General features: G+C 33.3%; 1 protein-coding gene and 1 pseudogene across 6 annotated transcripts in view; both read left to right on the top strand.

Moving 5' to 3' along the window:
* The window catches only part of TCF12 (transcription factor 12), a 292,841-nt gene that overhangs the window by 176,312 nt on the left and 93,239 nt on the right, over positions 1 to 23,290 (top strand). For all 6 annotated transcript variants that reach the window (XM_039865490.1, XM_039865493.1, XM_039865489.1 and 3 more), the window contains one exon: positions 17,670 to 17,734. In XM_039865490.1, the coding sequence (XP_039721424.1) occupies positions 17,670 to 17,734 (65 nt within the window). The remainder of the gene's footprint in view (positions 1 to 17,669; positions 17,735 to 23,290) is intronic.
* LOC120604698 (uncharacterized) lies at positions 16,842 to 16,960 on the top strand (annotated as a pseudogene).

Genomic DNA, 23,290 nt, shown 5'->3' with positions numbered 1-23,290 from the left:
TGCTCATTGACAATGCATCTGGTCATCTAAGAGCTCTAATGGAGATGGATGTTGTTTTCATGTCTGCTAACACAACATCCACTCTGCAACCTATGGATCAGGGAGTAATTTTGACTTTGAACTCTTACTATTTCAGAAATAAGGCTATATCTGTCATAGATAGGTGTTCCTGTGAGGGATCTCTGTAAAGTAAATTGAAAACCTTCTGAAAAGGATTCACCATTCTAGATTAGTTAAGAACATTAATGATTCATTGGAAGAGGTACAGATATCAACATTAATAGGAGTTTGGAAGAAGTTATTTCCAGTCCTCATAGATGACTTTAAGGGGTTCAAGACTTCAGTGGAGGAAGTAACTGCAGATATGGTGGAAATAGCAAGAGAACTAGAATTATATGTGGAGCCTGAAGATATGACTGAATTTCTGCAATCTCGTGATAAAACTTTAATAAACGAGGAGTTGATTCTTATGGATGAACAAAGTAAGTACATGAACTCTACTTGACAAGATGTGAAGATTGTTGAAATGACAACAAAGGACTTTGAAAGTTGATACATAAAGTTAATAAAGCAATAGCAGGGTTTGAGAGGATCGACTCCAATTTTGAAAGAAGTTCTGTGGGTAAAATGCTATCAAATAGCATCACATACTACAGAGAAATTGCTTGTGAAAGGAAAAGCCAATCAATGTGGCAAACTTCATTGTTGTCTTCTTATAAGAAATTGCCACAGCATCCCTGTCTTCAGCAACCACCACACTGACCAGTCAGCAGCCATTAACATAAGACAAGACCCTCCACCAGCAAAAAGATTATGACTCACTGAAGGCTCAGATGATGGTTAGCATTTTTTAGCAATAAAAAATTTTTAAATTAAGGTACGTACATTGTTTTTTGGACATATGCTCTTGCATACGTAAGAGACTACAGTATAGTTGAAACATAACTTTTATATGCACTACGACATAAAAAATTTCACATGACTCACTTTATTGCAATATTCACTTTATTGTCGTGGTCTAGGATGGAACCTACAGTATCTCCAAAGTATGCTTATAATTGGCATTGTGTAGAGTCCTCAGAAAGGTATTGTTTTAATAAGTCTAAATTAGCCTGGGGCTGAAGGCTGTTCTGGACCTGCCTTAACAGAGCTTAAAGGCAATGCTTGAAAGGGATCCAAATGATGCTCAGTAACTTAAGTGCTTACCAGAACAAAAACCCAACATTCTTTAAAGGAATACAACAAAATCTAGCACTCAACAATGTGAACTGCATAATATCTGGCATCAAATCAAAAAGTACTAAGTGTCAAAAGAAGCAGGAAACTATACTCTGTAACCACAAGTAAAATTCGTCAGCAGAAACAATAGAGCAAGAAATCAGAGGGATGATAGAATTAGCAAACAAGGGTATTAAAATGGATGTTATAAATATGCTCCATAGTTCAAAACTATAGAGGAAAACACAAATATGGTGCAAGGAGAAATGAAACATATAAAAAAAAAATCTCTAGAGATGAAAAATATAATAACTGAAATGAGAAATAAACTAGATGAGATTAATAGATTTTTTACTGCAGAAGAAAAGATCAATGAATTTGCAGACTTGGAAACAGACTATTCAAAATGAAGATCAGAGGACATCTAGCTTCTACTTAGGGCATAGAGAGCTGCAAAGAATGCCATTTCTACTCTTACCAATGAGAAAAATAAAGCCTCAAAAACTACAAAATTCTTTTTTGAACCAGTCACAGAGCCGAAATCACAAGACAGAAATGGGACCTGAATTCCAAGGAGAAATGGGACACATGAACTGTCTTACCTATGGCAGAGCATGGGAGAATAAGGTGTCATACCAGTGACAACACAAGGAGATAAGAGGAATCAGCTAAAATTTTAAAGTTTAACAAAAGGCCTGTTATGGGCCAGCAACATAGCAGTTTGAAATACTTGAGGGCTTCACTCTCAAGTTTTTTCCCCTCAAATCTCCAAGAAAGAATAGCGGGTAGGGCAGGAGACTGAAAGCAATTCCTGTTGATGTTGTAGGCATGCAGGTGCTGATAGCTGTCATTGTGGGAAAGACAGAAAATCCTGCCAGCTTCCCTGGACCCTAGGTACTGAAAGACTTAAGCTTGTTTAGGAGGGGCAGCAAACTGGAAGACAGGAAACTGGTCTTAGACCTAAGATCCTATGCTGATACCAAATACAGGTCTTCTTCCTGTCAGGGAGGAGTGAAAACTTTGACCCAAGGTCAACTCTAGAAGAAATCAGTAAATTTGAATATAGTCAGTAGAAATCCAACCGAAATACAAAGAGAAAAATGAGTGATAACAAACAGAGCTATGGGACAATGTCACAGTCTATTATATATGTGACTGGAAACAAACTATTCAAGTTTCAATTGGAGAGGAAGGGAGAAAAAGTTACAGATCCAAAGTTTTAAAAGCAACATACACTCACAACTAGACTATATTATGTTCAAATTGCTGAAAACCAACAATAGAGAGAAAATCTTGAAGGCAGAAAAACTTGTATGTATAGGAAAATAAAAATAAACTACAGCAGACTTCTTATTAAAAACTTTGTAAGCAAGAAGATGATGGGGTACATCTCTAATGTGTTAAAATTTAAAAAAAAAAATTGTCAACCCAGAATTACATATACATTGAAAATACTTTTTTTAAATGAGGGCAAAGTAAAGACTTTTCCAGATACAAGGAAAGCTGAGTTAATCCATTCCTAGCAGACTTGTGCTACTGCAACTGTTAAACAAAGTTCTTCAGGCAAAGGGAATGTGACTCCAGACAGAAACTTGAATCTGCACCAGGACTCAGCAGATTTTTTCTCTGCAAATGGCCAAATCTCTAATATTTTAGGCTTTGTAGGTTAGATACTCTCTGTCACAACTATTAACTGCCATTGAAGCACGAAAGCAACCATAAATAATACATAAACAAATGGGTGTGACTGTATTCCAGTAAAACTTTATTTACAAAAATAGGAAGTAGGCTACCTTATGGGTCATATAATATAATTTTTTGAACTCCAGAAATTCTAACACTGGAAGTAAATATAAAAGATACACAACTCCTCATTTTAAATTACAGTATAAAATAACTAAATGTCTAAGCAAAAATAGTAACACTGTATGTGTGGTATATAATATACAAAAGTGAAATGTATGATAACAACAAACCAAAGGATGCAAGGGAGGATTTTGGAAGTTAACTGTTGTAAGGTTCTTATGCTCTTATATTATTACTTGAAGGTAGGCCCTGTTAATTAAAGGTACACTGTATTGTAAATTGAGGGCAAACATTAAAAAATAAAAGCCAATAGTACAGACTAAACAGAATAATCAATCCAAAAGCAGGCTGGAACAACAACAAATAAAGAACAGGTGAGACAAATGGAAAACATCTCACAAAGTGATAGTTCTAAATCACATTAAATGTAAATAGTCAAAATGAAGCACACAGAGAAACAAAAGCTGAAAAGAGAATTTTTTGACTTTTTCATTCTCCGTTTTTCAAGTGGTTTTATATATACTTTTAAGAATTTCTTCCCTAGATGGAAACATTTCAGTAGTGAACATTACAACATGTTTATGTACTCCTAACACTGTAACAAACACTTCCTAGCAGTGTAACACCAGCACCTCCTTTTTACCTAATAAAGATGGTCTGCCTCTATATCCCCTGTAAACTTCAGACAGCAACCAGACTGTCTTAAACCAGTGGCTTAGAACCGTCAGATGCAAGGTCATTCTGTAACCCTTTCCCCAGCCCTAGTGAAAAAGGGAATAAGCAAGTTAAGGATGACACCTCAGCCTATCTACTTTATTTCCTCTGTATTACAGATTCTACAACTCTGTTGAAATTCACTTTAAATTGTTCCTTTTTTATGCTGTCATTTCTCTTCATATCCCTTACCACTGTTTCCAGATTTTCCATGCATCTTTTGGTCTTTCTTTCTCTTTATTTCAGTTGTGAACAGAAAATGAATTGTGACTAAGTATTTATAGTGCTAGAGATATATCCATTCATTTATGCTAAGGGGAGAGTGAAACCATTAGCTTTTAATGAAATTTAATGAAATGAAAGGCATAAAGAATATTAAAAACTTCAAAAGTATCCAAAAGTGTCCTTTCCTTTATTTCCCTGGAATCTACCTTTTTTACTCCTCTATTTAAAGTTTTTTTTCTTCAAGAATTGATATTCAAGGTACACATATATGGATTTTGTAGTTGATACATTTCATTTTAAAAATAATAACATTTAATTAGCCCTTTCTTGTGTTTTTCACTGTTCTAAGCACTTTATTTGTCAATACATTTTACCCTCACAAAAATCCATAAGGTGAAACTTACTTCATTTCACAGTTGAGACAACTAAGGGACAGAGAAGTTAGGTAATGTTAGTAAGAAGTAGAGTGGAAATTTAAACCCAGTTAGTGTACATCCAGAGTCTCTGTTCAAACTTCTTCACCATGTCTCCTCCCTAATTTTATTATTATGTGTTTTTTACCCTTCCTTTACTTTCTTTTTCCCTTCAACAAATATTTTACACAGACATGTTGTGACTTAAATTGATTTGTATAGCTATTTATAATGAATTGGTGTATAAATAACTTACTTTGAGTTATTCCTGACCCACAAATGAACTTTGGATTATAACTCGTTGAGAACTTGAGGCTAGCTTTTACCTGTTTTTAAACTGCAGAGGTAGGATGGCAGTAAATTGCAATACTGGAGGCCGCTCAATGAAAACTGAATGCCTCATATTTTACTCAGAGTACTTATCATGTAGCAAGAACCTTACTTAAATCTTAGTGGACCACAAAAAGGGATTTAAGACTCTTTTTGTCTTTCTCCATGTGTTTCAATAAAATAGAATAGTCTCCATTCAGTCGCTTTGTATTTATGTATTTTCTATGGTGTACAAAGTGTGCTGCCTTTCCTCATTATATAGATAGAAGGTGTTGAGCCCCAGTGAGAAATCTTATTAACATTTAGAGTTTTTCTTAATCTGAGTAGAATGAAGTCTTGGTAATTCTGAGCACATTGACTTCAGCTTGCTATATTCAACATATTATATTGATGGTTAAATATCTCAAGGTGTATTAAAGAAATGTATGATGAGCTGCTTATACACTTAATTTTTTGTAACTACACATTGTCATTCTAAAAGTCCCTACATTTTTTTAGCAGCTATCTTCTTTCTACTACTGGCAATGTCCAAATTTACATTCTGTTAGGAAGGGGTGCCTGATGAATAGCAAAACAGATGAGACTGTCAGTTTCATGGGATATTAAAACAAAGATACCATCTAATCCAAACTTGCCCCACCTTAACCCATTTCCAGGTAAAGAAACTGAGGCCTGGGGATGTTTAATGACTTCTTCATGTCACACTAGTTCATGACAGAGACAGAAATAGCCCTCCTGACTTTTTCCATGATTGTTTCATTCCATTTCCCATTTTTGACCAGATAGTTGTGAGTGGTAGCAGTTCCATTGACTAGTTCCTTTCTTTCTATTCTAGTTCTTGCTGTCAAGGGAAACTAGCTAATTAACAATCATTTATTGTCTGCTATTTTAGAGCACAGTTCTGTTAAACTGTCTCTCTGCTTACATGTGGCTGTGTGCCATAGATAGAGCCTTGGAGTAGAATCTGTCCCTGGCATACAAACAAAACAAGTCTAGAATTCCAGATCAGTGTACTTTGAACAAGTGGCATCTGCCTTCTGGTTCCTGGGTGCCATAAAAAACAGATTCAGATACTGACCTTCCCTGGTAAGGTCATGGTTTAAATTAAACAGCTGAAATATAGAAAGATGTGAGAAAGTGATTGGAGTTAATAATGAGCTTAATGTTCTACTTATGGTATGATGCAAAAATTTTTGAGAGAAGCATTCATACAAGAATTGGTGGAAACTGTATGTCAGAAGGAGTAGATTATTTAAGTATGTGATTACCAAGATAATTTGATATGTTCCCTTCTCTTCTCCCAACCAAATTATTTGGTGATGTGATTTTTACCTGATTTTTTCTTTTTCTTCATTTTGAGGTAGGGGAGTAGATAAAATTAAGGTGTTGAAGGATTGGCTTAAATTATTTAATCCCTAGAAAGTCATAAAACATCAATTGAATTATTTCATTCTTTAAAAAGAATGAAATAAACATTGTGATACAAAGGTTACTTGATTATTTTTAGAGAATATACATTTAACCATCTTTTCTCCTGAAATGTAGCCAAAGGTGATATGACTCCTCGTTCGTTCTGTGATGTGTCAGATTGCTATAAAAATGAAATGTTTTGTTCCTAAATTCTGAATAACATGGTTGGGAAAGTGTGAGACATTAAGTGAGAAAACACACTTAAATTCTGAACCTAAAGAAAAGCAACAATGCAATATAGAAATATGATTTCAGGGACAATTTAGAAAATACAATTATAAAGTAAACTGTCTCAGAGAAGTAGAGTTTAGATTTTGAGTTACCTATAATGAATATCTTGTTAAGTATTATCTATGTGGCACAATTGAACCATAAAATGGCCTGTAAAGTTTTGCTAAGTGACGAAAATCGACCAAAATGTATTTATCTTATTCTGTTCATTCATTCTTAATTTCTAACTACATAGCCACCTCACCCTGTCATATAGAATTCTGCATTTTAATTGTTCTCTCTGAACATTCCAATGGCTGAAAGGTAAGCTGTTTTCTATAAACCTCATCCTCCTCTACTTGTTTATATTTAATGTGTGAATCTGATTTTAGGCGGAGGGGTAGAGAGCATGGGGAAAGATAGCTGGATTGGCGAATGTTTGCATCCTGGACTACTTCATCTCAGATTTAGTCTCAAGAAGTCTTTTCTAAAGCCTCTTCAAATTGCACAGGTCTGACTGTGTGCTCTTATTAAGGATAATGAGATACTTTATTGGTACTTTAGCAGTTCTGCAGGAATTATTGATTGGGAAGCTGCTTACAGTTCTGACGCCTGTCAAAGGAAGTTGATGCAGAATTAAGATGGAATAAGTGAAGAGATAAAGGCTAGGTTAGAAAAGTGATTACAACTGGCAACTTGCTAATCACTGGCCTCTATAGGGATCCTCTGATTTATTGCTAATCTCACTCACACTTGGCATTTTCCTATGCTACAGCCTCATCTTTCATAGCTGTGTGAGTAATTTGGCATGGAGTGAACAAGAGGAGGGCATAGAGAGTCCAGCAGCTGTGCTCATTGGCACTAGATATTTAAATATCTTCAGTGTAGCCAGCAGTGTGCTTGGCACAAACGTTAGCCAATAATACTTAAACAAATTGTTGTGAAGAAAATAGGCAGGCATTTATGTTAAAACTCTTCTTTCCTTAAAAAAAAAAATCTGTTTGAGATTCTTTTTAGGTTTTTTTCTGTAAGTTTGAGCAGATTGCAACAAAAATGATGTGTGTAATTCTCATAGTTAGTATTGGCCTTGGTTCTTTAAGACAAGAATTTCCAAGTACTTCATAAGCATTAATTAAACTGTGCAGGCCTGTGTGGGGTGCATGTTACTGAGTTGATTTTCCTAAAAGAGTGAGTGGGCCCACAGATGTTCAGTGACTTGCAACTTGCCTAGTTCACTTAGTGAGAGAGGATCAAGAGCCAAGAGTTGAATCTAGTAATGAGAATTCCAAAGTCTCTGCTCTGATATACCCAACAGCATTCCAGATTTGCACACTTTGTAAGATAGTACCTTATGTTTCTCCAAGTGGTTAGTGAGATTCAAATTGTATGTAACCTTTGGTATTCACCCACAAAAGAAGAAGAAAACTGGGGTGGTTCCATAGAGTAGTGGTTAGCACGTCTGCTTTATACGCAGAAGGTCCTGGGTTCGCGCCCCAGTGGAGCCATGGCCCATACCCTGGGTGCTCCAGGCCCCAGGTGTGTGCTGTGAGCGCATGGGAGGAGACGCCCCACCTTCAGAGATCCAGTTCTTAAGGGAAGACGGCAACATTTATAGGTCAGGGGTGGAAGGTGGGGATTAAAAAAACAAGAAGAAGAAAAGCTTTTCCATGTGCAAAGAGCATAGGTAAATAATGAGTTTTCACAGATACCCAAGGAGAATAAGGATAGTCTGCTCATAAAACTGTGATCAGATTTAGGTTTATGCCCAAATATTTCAGTTTGCCTATGTAAAGATTTTGTATTGTCAACTAAATATGGAAAAACTCTCATCATTTATATATTGAAAATTTCATTTTGAAATGTAGTAATGATTTAGGTAACTTTTTTGAATGTCCAGGAATAATTCTTCTAGGTTAAGCCTTTATCTCATAACAAAAACCAATCTAATGCTATCCATTTAAAATACAGAAAATATTAAAATATTAAAAATTCCCATGGAGTTTTTTATTTAATAGATTGTGAATTTGAATTTATAAATGCAAATTAGTACAAAAATTAACATTGAAGTGATACTGGTTTTCAGACAAATAGGAAAACTAATTTGTGCTGTTACTCATGAAGTCAGCAATTATTTCTTGAGTAGTATATCTATTCATTGAAAATAGTGAATTTTAGTTTGCCGGAAATGTTCAGGTATTCATAAGACTGCTGCAGAAATAAATGCTGAGCTAGTTATATCTTCCATAATTGTGTCTGGCCATTTTCAAATAAAAACATTATTTTGAATTGGTAAAAGAAAGCACATACAGCCAAGACAGTATTTATAGGGCAGGTTTCTCTAGCCAGTAGATTGAGATCTACAGGAAATCTTAAATTGACTGTCATATCTCACAGATGTTAGCACCTTCCTTCAATCAGTCTTTGGTTTTAACAGGATTTCTAGTAGGAAGAATAATACAACTAGCAATGGTACCAGCAGTGTACATAAAGCACCATTTACAGTGCCTTGCACATAATAGCTAGTCAGCAAATGCTAGTTTCTGTCATCATGCCCACAGTAATCTCAAGATTTTGAGAGTAAGGAGAGAAAATGAAAAGAAAAAGTCCTAGACTGCTGTGCACTCTAAGGAAGATTCAGCAGCCTGGAAGTTCTTGAGCCAAAGTTGGTCAGCAGAGGAATGCCTTGTCTCCCAGGAAGGGGTGTGCTTTTGTTTCCCCCACGATACTCTGTCGAAGCGTGTTGGAAGCAAGGGGACTTCTTGCAAAAGTAGTGGTGAATTTCAGAGTACAGCACCTGGAACCTTCAGGTCAGTTATGTTCCCCGAAGAAGAAATTCTGCAAGGTGCATTCTCATGGCTGCCACAGCAATTAACTTTTTTAAAAATTTGTTTTCATCATATACACACAAATAAATCTCTGCATTGGCCACACACTTTCAGGATGCCATTATGCAACCTCTGATCAGCTTCTGTGTTTTTTACAGTTTAGGAAGCTGAGGACCAGAAGAACAAGATCAGAATATTTTTTCTAACAGGCATTTGAAGCAAGAGGAACATCATCATGTGCCCTTTGTGAGAACTGAAAACAATAGCATTTACTCTTGAGTGAAACCAGCATAGATGACCATGTTCTAGTTATACCCAGAGCCAACCTTTGGAGTAGTTGAGTTTTGTTGCCATTCATTTTGGGGATGATTTGTCAATTGTCACTCCTTTCAGCAGGAATAGATTTCACATCCAGTGCCAAATCAGTTGATTGGTAGAGGCTGCTTGACAGGCTAAAGAGAAAAATTCTTATGCTGTATTTGGGCTCTACCAAATATCTACATATATGGTGAGAATATGGGAATTGTGTCCTAACCTCCAAAAACAGTGCAGTAGAATATGCTGGTAAGAATTTGGTGTCAGATAACCCTGCCTTCTAGTTCTTTGGGCTATTTACTAATTCTGTGACCTTGGGTCTTCTCATTAGTAAAATGGAGATTTAATAGTACCTACCTCGCTGGCTTGGAAGAATTAAGCCACTATTAGCTTTCATCTGGATTATTCCAGTAGTCTTCTAATTGGTCTGCCTGTTTCCACACTTGTTCCCCTATAGTTTATTCTCCACATAGTGGCAATTATAATACCTTTAATACGTAGATCATCTTTTCAGTAAACAGTACTGATGAAATCAATTGGATATTCCCACGGGGGGCCAAAGAGGAAAACATGTACCTTGACCCGTAACTAATATATACAAAAACCAAATTCAGATTTAAATGTGAAAGATAAACAGTAAAACTTTTAAAGGAAAACAGAAAAATAGGTTTATAACTTTGAAATAGGCAGATATTTCTTAAATAGTACACATACCAAAAAATGTTAATCACAAAGAAAAAATGGACAAATTGCCTGTGTTAAAATAAAATATTTCTCTTTATTAAAAGACACCATTAAGAGAGTGAAAAGGCAACCTACAAAAAATACTGACACAGATATAAAAGGTTTCACATGAAAAATATGTGAAGAACTCCTACAAATCAACAATGACAGACAATCTAATAGGGGAAAAAAAGTGGGCAAAAAAACTATAAAGTACCCTAATGTCCAATAGACAGGAACTCACAATGATTCCCCAAATAATAATTTGGCTGCTAAAAATATCTGTTGTCTTCCACTGCATTAATAAATTGCAAAAAAAAAAGCTAATTTTTTCATAAATCTCTTTACTAAGAACCACTAGGATGTTATATAACTTTTTGCTGAGTTTTTATTTTACTTTTGGAAATTCTTTTTTCTGCAAGTTTTTCCTTATAACAAGATAAAAGAATGCATCTCTTATTTTTATCCTTTGTTTCTAAGTCTCTTCACTGGGACCAAACCGTGTAGTCTGATTCCTCCTTGGCATAGTAGCTCTGTAAAAAGTACAGAGGCCACACTTCTCCCAGATGCTCTTTTCTCTAGGCACACTTCTCCAATTATTTTAGCTGATCTGGTTTCCAGATCCCTCACCAGCCTGGCCCTTTGGGTTTGTTTGTTTGTTTGTTTGTTTAGTATTCTTAAAATGTGAGTGATACAAAGTAGAAAGCAGTTATCAGTGGACTTTTTTTTTTTTTTTTTTGATGAAACTGTGTTCTAAGTAGTACTGCTTTGGGTGGGAATTGGACTAGGTAGCCTCTAGAGTCCCATTGAAAACTGAATCTTTGATCCTAGGAAAGGTCATTTGGTTTCATTTGATAATTCTGATTACTCAGAAATGGATGTATGAGTCCTATAATTTGCCTGCCCTTCAAGGAGTTGTTAAAATTGGACTTAAGTTTTACCCTATTTAAGGTCCGAACACTTACAACCAGGGTTCCCAAAATTGGGTGTGGCACATTCCACCCACTTAAAAGACCCTCCAAGAGGATTCCTGTAGTTTCAACTCTCTTCCACTTCCTTGGGGGGTGTATGTGTCCTCAAGTCTTAAAGTGGAATAAGTGTTAGCAATTTCTAGTCATGTTCTTCCTACATCTCTTGTCTGGAGCTTTCACATATACAACATAAACTCAAATTGGCTGGGTTAATATGATGAATCAAAGATGAAATTAAAAAAAAAATAGTCACAGGGATATAAAGTACAGCATATAGGAAATATATTTCAGTATTATAATATTATAAAATATAATGTAATAGTATGATTTCAGATGGGTACTAGACTTATTGGGGTAATCACTTTGTAAGTTAAATAAATGTCTAATCACTATATTTTATATCTGAAATTAATATCGTATGCCAAATATAATTGAAATTTTTTATTTAAATAAATGATTAATAAAATAATTTTTTAAGGAAATGAAATCCTACATTTACGTTTAGTAAAATAATTTGTATAAGTACAGGATAGGGTGACTTGGTTTAACAGTGGTTCAAGTTAAAAAACAACAAAAAGGTCTAATTTGTACCCTCAAGGTAGTATAACTATGTAAAAAGCCATTGTATTCCTGACTGCTCTTATGGAATAACAAAATTCAAATGTAGTTGTCTAGAAAGGAAGGTTTCCATGTTTCTCTTCGTGTGTGTGTGTGTGTGTGTGTGCAGGAGTATTTTCTTTTTTTTTTTTTTTGCCCTTCTGTGTTTTCCATCCTTATCTTTCTACCTACTTCTTTTCCTTAATGTTGATTAGGAAAAAAAGCACTTAATTGCTTCTGAAAAAAATCAGTGAGCTCTCTTCTGTAAACGAGAGATAGGATCCTGTTTATACTTGGTTCTCACCACACTAGACATTCTCAGGACTACCTACATTCTCATTCTTTAACCTTTGGGCAAAGGAAGAGTATTCAGGTCTGGCCTTATGGTTTACTTGTCTCAATCAGGGCATATCTGATTGAGACTGTTTGTTCTGATAGTTTTGGGACAGCACGATCTAGGTCTAAATGAAAACCAATTTGAAAGCTCTAAAACTACACGTAGGGTGGAGTACAGCTTATCCGCCAGACAAATTTTATTGGTAAAACATTTACCTAAAAAGCCACATTGTTCTTATGTAAGCCACCTACCCAGAAGACCCTTCTTCTGTGACATGGTGGCTAATTGCATCTCCGTCTTTAGTATGACCAGAAGGTGCCTATTTTTCTATTTACGTTTGAATGGAACCTTACTGGTTCAGTAGGCCTTATGGATTACCCCAGCCCCAGGCAATTCCTTGTCTACTCCTTTACAACCACCCATAGTGCTTTTTGTATCTGGACCTCAAGACATCTGACCTTTATTATAAAATTTGTTTTTCATCCAAGTGAGATGTAAGCTCTTCCACTAGTCGATACTTACTGAGGGTTTTCATCTCATAACCCCACCATCTATCAGAGTGTCTAACACATAAATGTTTGGTAGACTATATCAATCTCAGATTCTTCTATCTAGTCAACTTTTAAATATATGTGTTTGGGTTGGCGAGGAATGGGAATGTAGAATTATGCCTGTCCATTCCCAGCCTCAGCTTGGCTGCTGATTGTGTTCTATGCCAAAAGGATGTAGGCAGAATTACCTTTTGAAGAGTTCTTTATAGGCTAGTTATTAACATTAGTGTGTATTTTTGGAACTTAAGAAAGTGGAGAGTTGCATCTTATTGTTGCATCATGTATATTATTGGTAGAGAACAAGATGCATTCAATTTATTTTTTAATTCTGAGAAAATTTGTTACAGTACTGATTGCTTCTAATAGTTTATGCATCTTACACAAACAACTAGGTAATATAATTTTTTGAACTTCAGTAAATTGCTGTTTCCTGAACCAATATATTTTTTAAACACTACAAATTAGTCAAAATCATCTATCATTTCTTGAACAATTCTAAGTTTGGAGTCAGAGAACACTGAATCTGGTTAATGTGAACCATATAAGTCTAGCTGCTTAAAATACTTTTATTTCACATATTTTAAGCACACAAGATACTTATTTAGAAAACAAGTGTCTGTTAGCTTGAATGTATATGTGTATATATTATCATAATATATTGCTATTCTACTAGAGTTGGGGTTCTTAGCCTGGAGTCCAGTAACTCCCAGAATAGAAGGAAAATCAATGAACTTGAACAGGGAAAAAAATTATCATTTTTATTACCAACCTCTGAGTTAAATTTAGCATGTCTTTTAATTTCGAATGAGGGTAGCAAAACAGTTGTAACAGTAACTATGATTTTTGCTGCCAATAGAACAGATATTTTCATAGAATATTATAGTTGTTGCAGATATCTTAAACTATCCTTTATGCTTTGAAATTACCAGTGTTAATAGGCCTGCTTCTAGATCTTATTTAATATGTTGATAAAGCCTATATACCATGCTACAATTTTTTTTAACATTTCGATGATAACATATCAAATGCATAATTTACTATGTATTTTGTGCATTTAAAAACATTTTGAAAAGACTTCCAAAAGGGTCCATGGTGTGCACAAATAAAATCCCTCTACTAGAATATCCCAGTAAATACTTTGTAATATTTTTTTCATAGGTGTTGCAGGGAAATTAGATATGTTACCTTACTGACAGTTCTTAAACTGTGTTCATCTGACTTTAATGTTAAAATTGTCCACATACTGCATTTATATATAATACTTATGTAAAAGCAGAAACAGAATAGCCAGATATTTTTGTGGTTAGACACCTAAGATGAAATAGAGACTAACAACGATTCATTTTAATTCATGAGAATAGTTCTTTTGAAAAGTATTTCTGAAAGAATTAAGGATGAATATCTTCTAAATCTCAGACTCAGTATACATTATTATATTTCAGGAGTACCCCAACTAAGAAATAACTAGCTCCTAATAAATGAAAGGTGAAATAAAAATGTATATACATTTCAAAATCTCATTTGAATATCATGTTAAATATTATTTTTAAAACCAGCTGTCAGTTTTCCATTCCAGTTTCACTTTGTAATGTTTTTAGCTTATGTTAAATGAGTTTTCATTCTTTATTAACTGTCGTTACCCCAATAAATTTAATTTTTAAAAAGTTAGTTTTCATTCTTTTGGTTTGAATTTCCTTTGTGAAAGGAAGGAGTTTAGAAATTTTAATAGGCACAGGAGAGTAAATGTAAAAACTCTTTAAATAATTTTTTAATTTTCAATTATATTTGGCATACAATATTATATTAGTTTCAGGTGTACAACATAGTGATTAGACATTTATATAACTTCCGAGGTGATCATCTTGATAAATCTCATACCCATCTGACACTATCATAGTTATTACAATATTATTGACTGAATTCCTTATGCTATACTTTACATCCCTATGACTGTTTTGTAACTACCAGTTTGTACCTTAATCCCTCCCCTTTTTTCACCCCTCCAACACCTCTCCTATCTTGCAACCATAAACTTTATATTTTTTAAACAATCTAATAGGTAGCCTCCACAAAGATAATTAAATTAACATTTATTTGAGAGCCGTTATTTGTTAAAAACAGAGCTAATATTGATCTCTTACTTTGTTGTCTTTTCTACCTCAATGATAAAATTTTTAAAAAGAGTTCCTTACTAGTATATTCAAGTGAGAATATAGCAGACCTTAAGTTGTTGCTTAGCTTTAAGTCTTTACTGGTTGTTTAAAATAATGTTTTAGGAAAATAAATTTGAAAGATAGAAAGGGCTGAGCATTTCAACCAATAGTTAGTGCATTGTGGTAAATGACAAGCCATTGGTATGGTCTTTTGTTTTTTTTAACTTTATGGTGTCTGTTTAAAATGTTAATGTAGTTTTCCATTCTGTCCTGCCAAGGATATGGACATGATTTGTTTTTAAAGGCACCATTTTCTTAACGATTTCCTTAATTTTTGATATCTCATAAACTTGTTTAATTTATTTGGTTAATAAAGTAATACCTGTAAACCATAGATGTGGGCTATTGTTTATTTTTTTCCAGTAATCTCTCTGCTAGTCATCTTGAGTTGGCATTTCCCTTCATTTTCCATCATCTTCTTGGTCCAGCAGGGTTTCTGTTCCATTTTAATGAGGCATGGGGAGGTATGTGTCAGAATTTTAAATGTACAATCCTTTTAATAGTTTTGTGAGGTCACATTCCAAGAGTAAAAGAGCAGAGTCCAAAATCCCAAGATACCACCTTGACTCTTACAAGCAGTCTTACTTGTAAAGAGTATATTCTTAAAGAGTTAAAATATTTTCCTTTTTATTTCATATGTATATTTTGGAAATTAAATATTTTTATGTAGAACATATTACTTTATATCGAGAATGTGAGGCAAGTAGATCACATTAATTAACCTGTTTTTGTAAATCTGCATTTTTATGTGTTGGCATTACTTCACCTGAATATATGCTTCATCAGTAATAGCCAGTGAGTGCTTCTTACAGCATAAGCTATAATATCCTAATAGGCTCAGAATTATACACATAATTATTGAAGTATTTTCTAATAACCAGCTTTGTTATTACAAGGATTATTTTATATATCTAAAGGTTTAATAGGTACCAAATGTAGAGTTGTAAGATTTCTGCATCAGTAGGCCAGTGTGGCATGTACACGTCAATTAAAATGATTGAATATTAGTCCATATGTCTCTAAGTTTATTTTTTTAATTATGTACCCTATCAGTAAATAATTTTGAGCATCCTATGTTATGTGTGGAGTTTTTAAAATTAAACTATACATTTTTATACAATCACAAACTAATAACTCATATAGTATACAATATGGTGACGTTCATATGACCTCAGTAACTAAATATTTTGGACAACTTGTGAAATTTAATTACATTGTTATTGTTTTTACCTTGGAATGGAGAAAAAGAGTTAGTTCTGCCATTGTTTATTTGTGTTTTCGTCTTTGATATTAACATCAAACTGTGATCCCTGTAGAAATCTTATTAGGCATGTCTATTTGTGAGGGACTGTTTAGTTAAAAACTATATATAATATTTGTAGATTCACTTTAAAAAACAAATGAGTAAGAACACTGCTGTCAGTAGTCAGTACTGTGGGATATCTGTTCTCCCTCTAGAGCTGGCCCATTCCATTCCTGTCACTTGGCCATCTAACTTTTGAACTGCAGATGTAGTCCCAACAGGAATTCTTATACATTTCAGGAAAGAGTATAAATTGGCATGATGAGTTCAGAGAATAGTAAGGCAATACCTATAAAATTGAAAGTGTGCATCCTTTAATCCAGCAGTTCTACTGCTTTGTGTCTATCTGGAGAAACTCTTATGTAAGTGTAAGACATGCACAAATATATTTGTTTCAGTACTCTTCATGATAAAAAAAGTAGAAACATTCTATTTTTTACTAGGGAAATAGATCACTTGTGATTTTATTTGTATAATGGGACCATTTTCTAATGGTAAAATTGAATGAACTAGGTGTCTATTATCAACGTAAATCTCAAAAATATAATATCGCACAAAAAAACACAAATTTTAAAGGAAAGATACTATGTAATCTCATCTGTTTAAATGTATTAAACGCAGTTGATGGCCATGCCACCCTGAACAAGCCCAATCCCGTCTGATCTCAGAAGCTAAGCAGTGTCGGGCCTAGTTAGTACTTGGATGGAAGACCACCTAGGAAGACCAGGTGCTGTAGGCAGAAAAAATAAAAAATAAGGAATTGTAAGCTGGCAAGGTCCTTGTAATCTGTGATGTCAAGCAAGGGTTGCCTCACCTAAAAAAAATAATAATAATAAAATTAAAAACATTAAAAAAATTAAACAAAAACAGTGGTTAAAAATAAATAAATGTTTTAAATAAAAATAAATAAATAAGATAGATAAATGTATTAAACGCAAACAATGTTGTATATTATTTGAGTACACGAATATATATTAAAAGGTTAAGAATATGCATAGAAATCATATACCAACTTTATGATAGTGATTACCTGGATGTGTGGGGTGAGATTTGACCTGTGTTTATACTGTTTTAATTTCAGAGAGAGAAGAGAGAGAGAGAAATGTTCAGTCTGAATCAAATATGAGAAAACATATTTCTCCCTAGTGGGTACATGGTCATACTATTGGTTGTATAAAGGTCCATTCTTTTCTGTTCTTTTCAATATTTTCTAATGTTTCACAATGAAAAGAAAGTACTTAATAAAATGTTATTATATGTAGAAAGTCATTTGACTGTTAAGCTGACTGGAATGATAGTAAGTTTTTAAAATTTTATTTATTGGATTTTATCTTGTTTCTAATTTGTTTGTACTTCTAAACTCCAATATAATCACCATGAATGGTCAAGTTGAATTGACTATCAATAAATGAGGATTTTTATATAAAGTTATTTTCTTTGCTTTATAGGAAAAACGTCAGAGAGAGGCTCATTTTCCCTATACAGCAGAGACACCGGTTTACCAGGATGTCAAGTAAGTTTAATAATTACAAAAGCTGTGAGATTATTTTTTAACACATAAATAAAGGTTCTAATGGAGGAGGTAGAAATTTATCCAATTTATTTCACCATTATTTGTGCCTTTAATTTGTGACAAAATGTGTTAGATTTTTAGTAATTGAAAATGTTCTTATGCTACTTCTGCTTAAAATAGTTTCCCTTCCCTAGATCACCAGACCATCTTTATCTATCATTGAAGATTTTAAAAACTTGCATCTGTTTTACCTGGAAGCAGAATAGCAGTTATTTTCCTACCCCTTTCTGAAATACTTATTTCTGAAAATGATTTTTACATATTTCCTAAACAAAATAGTTACTGATACATTACATGAAGAGCATACATTTGCTCTGTGTAGCTTGAATATTCTGTATAGTTATTAACATTAGAAATATTTTCATTTCAGTCCTACATCTAATCAATTTTTTAGGCTTCCTCTAGTCTCTTGGGAACTGTTTAACTCTTCCATATTCCCTAGCATGTTGCATATCAACTAATGGCCATCTTCTTTGCTTTTTTCCCCATATGTTTAGACTGAGAGTCCTAAACACTCAATTCACTGCAGATTTCCATTAGAATCAAGCCAAAAAAGAGTAGAAAGGAAAGGCAGAATATATTAAATTTGTTTTCTGTCTGCATGCAGGCCCTAATTTCACACATGGGCATGTGAGCCAATTTTAATTGTCATACTAACAATACTACTCCATTTAATACATACCCCATCATTGTGCCATTTAGAGTCAGAGACTTAGGTTCAAATCCCATCTCTACAAGTTATCACCTATTGTCCTAAGAAAAGTCATTTGACCTTAAATCCTATTTCTTCATTTGAAAATGGATTTCCTCATTTGAAAAACAGAATTAGCGATTTTTGCTTCTACCAACTTTGTAGGTCTCTCTGAAGATTAAACTCCATGTACTTGTCAAAACATTTTATAAAATAAATGAATATTTTGTAAAGGTTCTGGTTTCTATAACCCATAAATGCTATTCGAGTCCTTAATATTGCTTTTTTTTTTTTTAAGTTTATTGAGGTAACATTGGTTAATACAATTATATAATTTTCAGGTGTACATTATAATTTGACATCTGTATATTCTATTGTGTGATTACCATCCAGAGTCCAGTTTCCTTCAGTTACCATAAATCCTTAATATTGTTTTTAACAGATCAAAAAGTTTGAGAGCCACTGTCCTAATGTCCACACTACTGCTAAACTTAAGAAAAAAAACTATTGTAACCTCTTTGAAACTACAGGTGTGTCTAATAAATCATAGTTAATGCTTATATTAATGAGTTTTCACTTACATTTTCTAAAACTCTCTTGGCAAAGGTATTATTATTTAGTTAAAATCAGTGGTAAGGTCTATATAATTCTCCAATTTTGCAAGATGAATCTTAACTGTTTTTGCCAAGAATTAATATATATTTATACCAGAATTCTCATATTAAAAAACATTTATTTTAAATGTACATTATAGTGTTCTGATAACAATTGCTACCATTTACTGAATGAGCACCAGCTGAGCCCGGGCATTGAATTAAACATGATCACATTTGATCCTTTTAACAGTACCCATTTTGCAGATTAGCAAAGGGGTGTTCTCCAAAGGTATTAATAATTTGCTGAAGGCCATACATCCAGGAAGTGTTAAACCTTCTATACTCATGCTTGATGTTTTTAACTATGATGGAACTATACTCTACCATAAGAATCCCTTAGATTCCTAGTCTATGCCCTTATCTCCCTCCCATTTTAACTTGTTTGTTTAAAGAGGGGCCTGAGAATTTATATTTTTAAGTCTCCTAGGTGATTCTGATTTACATGGGCTAGGAATTATGTTTTGAGAAACCCAGTTTCTCTGCATATACCAAATATAAGCATACATGAAATATATAAAAAAAGTAAGATCACTGTTTAACAATTGTTTATAACATATTGGAGAGATCAGAAAGGGCTGTGGAAAAGAGAAAAGTAAGATTACTGGAATGCATGAAGTATAAAACAACAATATTGCTATATACAAGAAGATTTAAAGGTATTCAAGTGAGGGAAAGGTTTGTTTATGAAGAATTCACAGAAAGAATGCATGAGCCCCCAAAAAGGAAGCCCAGAATTCCGCACAGAAGAGAGAAGATTATACTGCATCAAGGACAAATACCATCAATGAAGACAGGAGGGCTCTTAAAACAAGTAAAAGATTCCTCGATGTGAAAGAAGCAATGGCTTTGCTATTTATTATTGTTACTTAGTTCTGACTCTGCTGCAATTTATAGGAGAGATTACTATGGGTGGTCCCAGCTGATTAGAGGCATAAGTAGTAAGCTCAGGAAATTCAAGAGTTTAAAAAGATGTATTACTCCCATTTAAAGAAAAACCTATATTCCAAGTAGTATTTATTATAATAGGTCAGAGAAGAAAAAAATACACCTAAACGACTAATTGGCTGCCATTTTGTCTTACCTATTCACAAGTGACATAAAAATCTTAATCACACAATGATAACACAAAGAAATATAAATAGTGACTACAAAATTACATCTAAACACCACTTTGAAACCATCGTCCTTCAACAAAATTCCCCAAGGAACATTAACTCTGCTATTAATGTACATAAAATGCTGCTGACATACTGCAAAATTCAGGCTAACTTAATAATGCCTGATGGGCTTTACTTCATGTTAAGATGATGTAATAATATGTTGCTAAATGAGTCTCCTCATATTACCTTCACAGCAATTGCATAGCTGATGAGCCATTAAAAGGAGACTGGTGTAGCAGTATTACTGGAAACATTGATAGATCATTCTGCAATTGAATTTTTTTTGTATTGATTCAACACAGAGCATAGAAGCTAATATCTTTATTAATAATGGGTATACTATTTTAATAACTGCCATCATGGATTGAAGAATTCTTTTATCATTAACAACAGTTTCTCATTGAAATCTCTTAAACAATTATTTATTCAAATAATTTATATATGTTTTTTCTCAAAATATTCAAACTTAGAAGAGGAAGGGTCTTGTTTTTTTCCACAGAGATTTAAATTTCCTCAGAATTCTGGTATTATACCCTTGAGAAAATGCCAGTTAACTTTAAAAAGTCAGTTAACATTTAGTTATTTGGAAATTTACCCATACCATTTACTTCTTTACCATATTTTTTTCCTATTTTAGCCAATCTCATTATATGCAGACATTTGATAATGATAAAATGATAAGATTCAATACATCAAGAAGATATAGCAATAATAAATGTGTATATACCTAATAATGAAGCTTCAAAATAAATGAAGCAAATATAATAGGATTAAAGAGAAATAAATGAATTCACAATTATAGTTGAAGATTGGAATAACTCTCAGAAATTGACAGAATAACTAGAGAAAAACTTAGTAACGACATAGAACTAAATGAACTGTCAACTATCTTGACCTAATGTTTATAGAACTCTGTTCCCAACAACCAAAGAATATAAAAAAATTCTTGTTACATACAACAGTATTGAACTATATGCTAGTCCATAAAACTAAGGCACTTGTTACATTCAATAGTATTGAACTATATGCTAGTGCATAAAACTAGTGTCAATATACTGACAAGGTTTGAAGTCATACAAAGTATATTTTCTGACCACAAAAGAATTAAACAAGAAGCCAGTAAGATACCTAGAATAACACCAAAAATTTGGAAATTAAAAACCTATGTCTAACCCATGGTTCTAAAAAGAAGTCACAAAGGAATTTAGAAAGTGATTTTAACTGAATTATAATGAAATGTTATATAGTAAAATGTGTTGATGGAGCTAGAGAAGTGCCTAGAAGAAAAGGTATAGCTTTAAATGTTTGTATTTGAAAAGAAATTCTACAGTGCGCCACCTGAGGTTCTGCCCTAAGAAGTTAGGGGGAAAAAAACACAAAATAAGTAGAGGAGAGGAAATTATACAAATAAAAGCAGAAATCAATGAAATATTACACAAATAATAGGAAAAACTAACAAGCCAAAGTTTGGTTGTTTTAAAAGGACTCATAAAATTTATAACTCCTAGCTAGACAGATTAAGACAAAGGAGTGCAGAAGAAGGGGAAAGAACAGACATTACCAATATTTGGAATGAAAGAGAGATTTATCACTGTACATGGCATATATGTTAAAATATAATATGGAAATATTGTAAATAATTCAGTAAACTTGACAACTTAGGTAAACAGATTTTTTGAAAAAATACCAACCGGAGACAAGATGAAACAAAAGCTATAAATGAAAGTAAATTTACCTCAAAAACTATCCCACAAAGAAAACTTGAGAGTCATACAGTTTTGTTGGTAAATTCTTTCAAATGTTTAGGGGGAAAAATAACACCAACCTTATAAAAATTATTTTCAAAAATAGGGAGCACTTTGCAGCTCATTTTATGAGGTGAGCATCACCCTAATACTCAAACCACATATCTGGTTTGTACCAGAAATGAAAGTTTGTCTTAACATTTGAAAGTCAATCAATTCGGTTCCCCAATTAAGGAAGAATTGAGGAGAAAAACAATATGATTATTTCCTTAGATGTAGAAAAGGTATTCGACAAAATCAAGTACTCGTAATAAAACCTATCAACAAACTAAACATAGAAAGCAGGTTCCTCAATTTGATAAAAGATATACATTAAAGATTTATAACTGAGTATACTTAATAGTGAAAAAGACTAATGTTTTCCCCCTAATATTAGGAACAAGGTAAGTTTTCACTCGCATCGCTTTAATTTTATGTACTGGCCAGTGCAAGGGAGAAAAAAAAAGACATAAAAACTGGGAAGGAATAAATTAAGCTGAATTTTCAGAAGATATGTTTGTGTGCATGGGAAATCCTATGGAATCATCAAAAAGACAACTGCAAGTAGCAAGTGCTTTTAGCTATGTCACAGAATACAAAGCCAATCTAAAAAATCAATTGTATTTCTATACACTAGCAATAAATAATTAGAACATGACATTAATAGTGCCATTTATAGTCACATCAAAAAGCATAAAGTACTGGGGGATAAGTTTAATAAAAGATTATAAGACTTCAACAATGAAAAGTATTAAAATACAGTAGTTCCACTGTGAGGGATATGTTACAAGACATCAGGTGATGCCTGAAACCACAGATAGTATGAACTCTACATATACTATACTGTTTTTTCCTATACATAAGTACTTATGATAAAGTTTAATTTATAAATTAGGCACAGTAAGAGAATAACAACAATAATGTAAAATAGAACAATTATTATAATATACTGTAATAAAAGTTATGTGAATGTGGTTTTTTTTCTCTCAAAATACAGTATTCCCTCTTATCCATGGTTTCAGTTATGTGGGCCAGCTGGGATCTGAAAATATTAAATGAGAAATTCCAGAAATAAACAATTCATAAATTTAAATGGTGTGCCATTCTCAGTAGTTTGATGAACTCTCATGCTGGCCTGCTCTACCCCATCCAGGACATGAATCATCCCTTTGTTCACATATTCATGCTATATATGCTCCCCGCCC

This window comes from Pteropus medius, unplaced genomic scaffold (genome assembly GCF_902729225.1).
Source record: "Pteropus medius unplaced genomic scaffold, Ma_sr-lr_union100, whole genome shotgun sequence".
Lineage (NCBI taxonomy): Eukaryota > Metazoa > Chordata > Mammalia > Chiroptera > Pteropodidae > Pteropus > Pteropus medius.
This window is presented reverse-complemented; position numbering and strand designations above follow the sequence as displayed.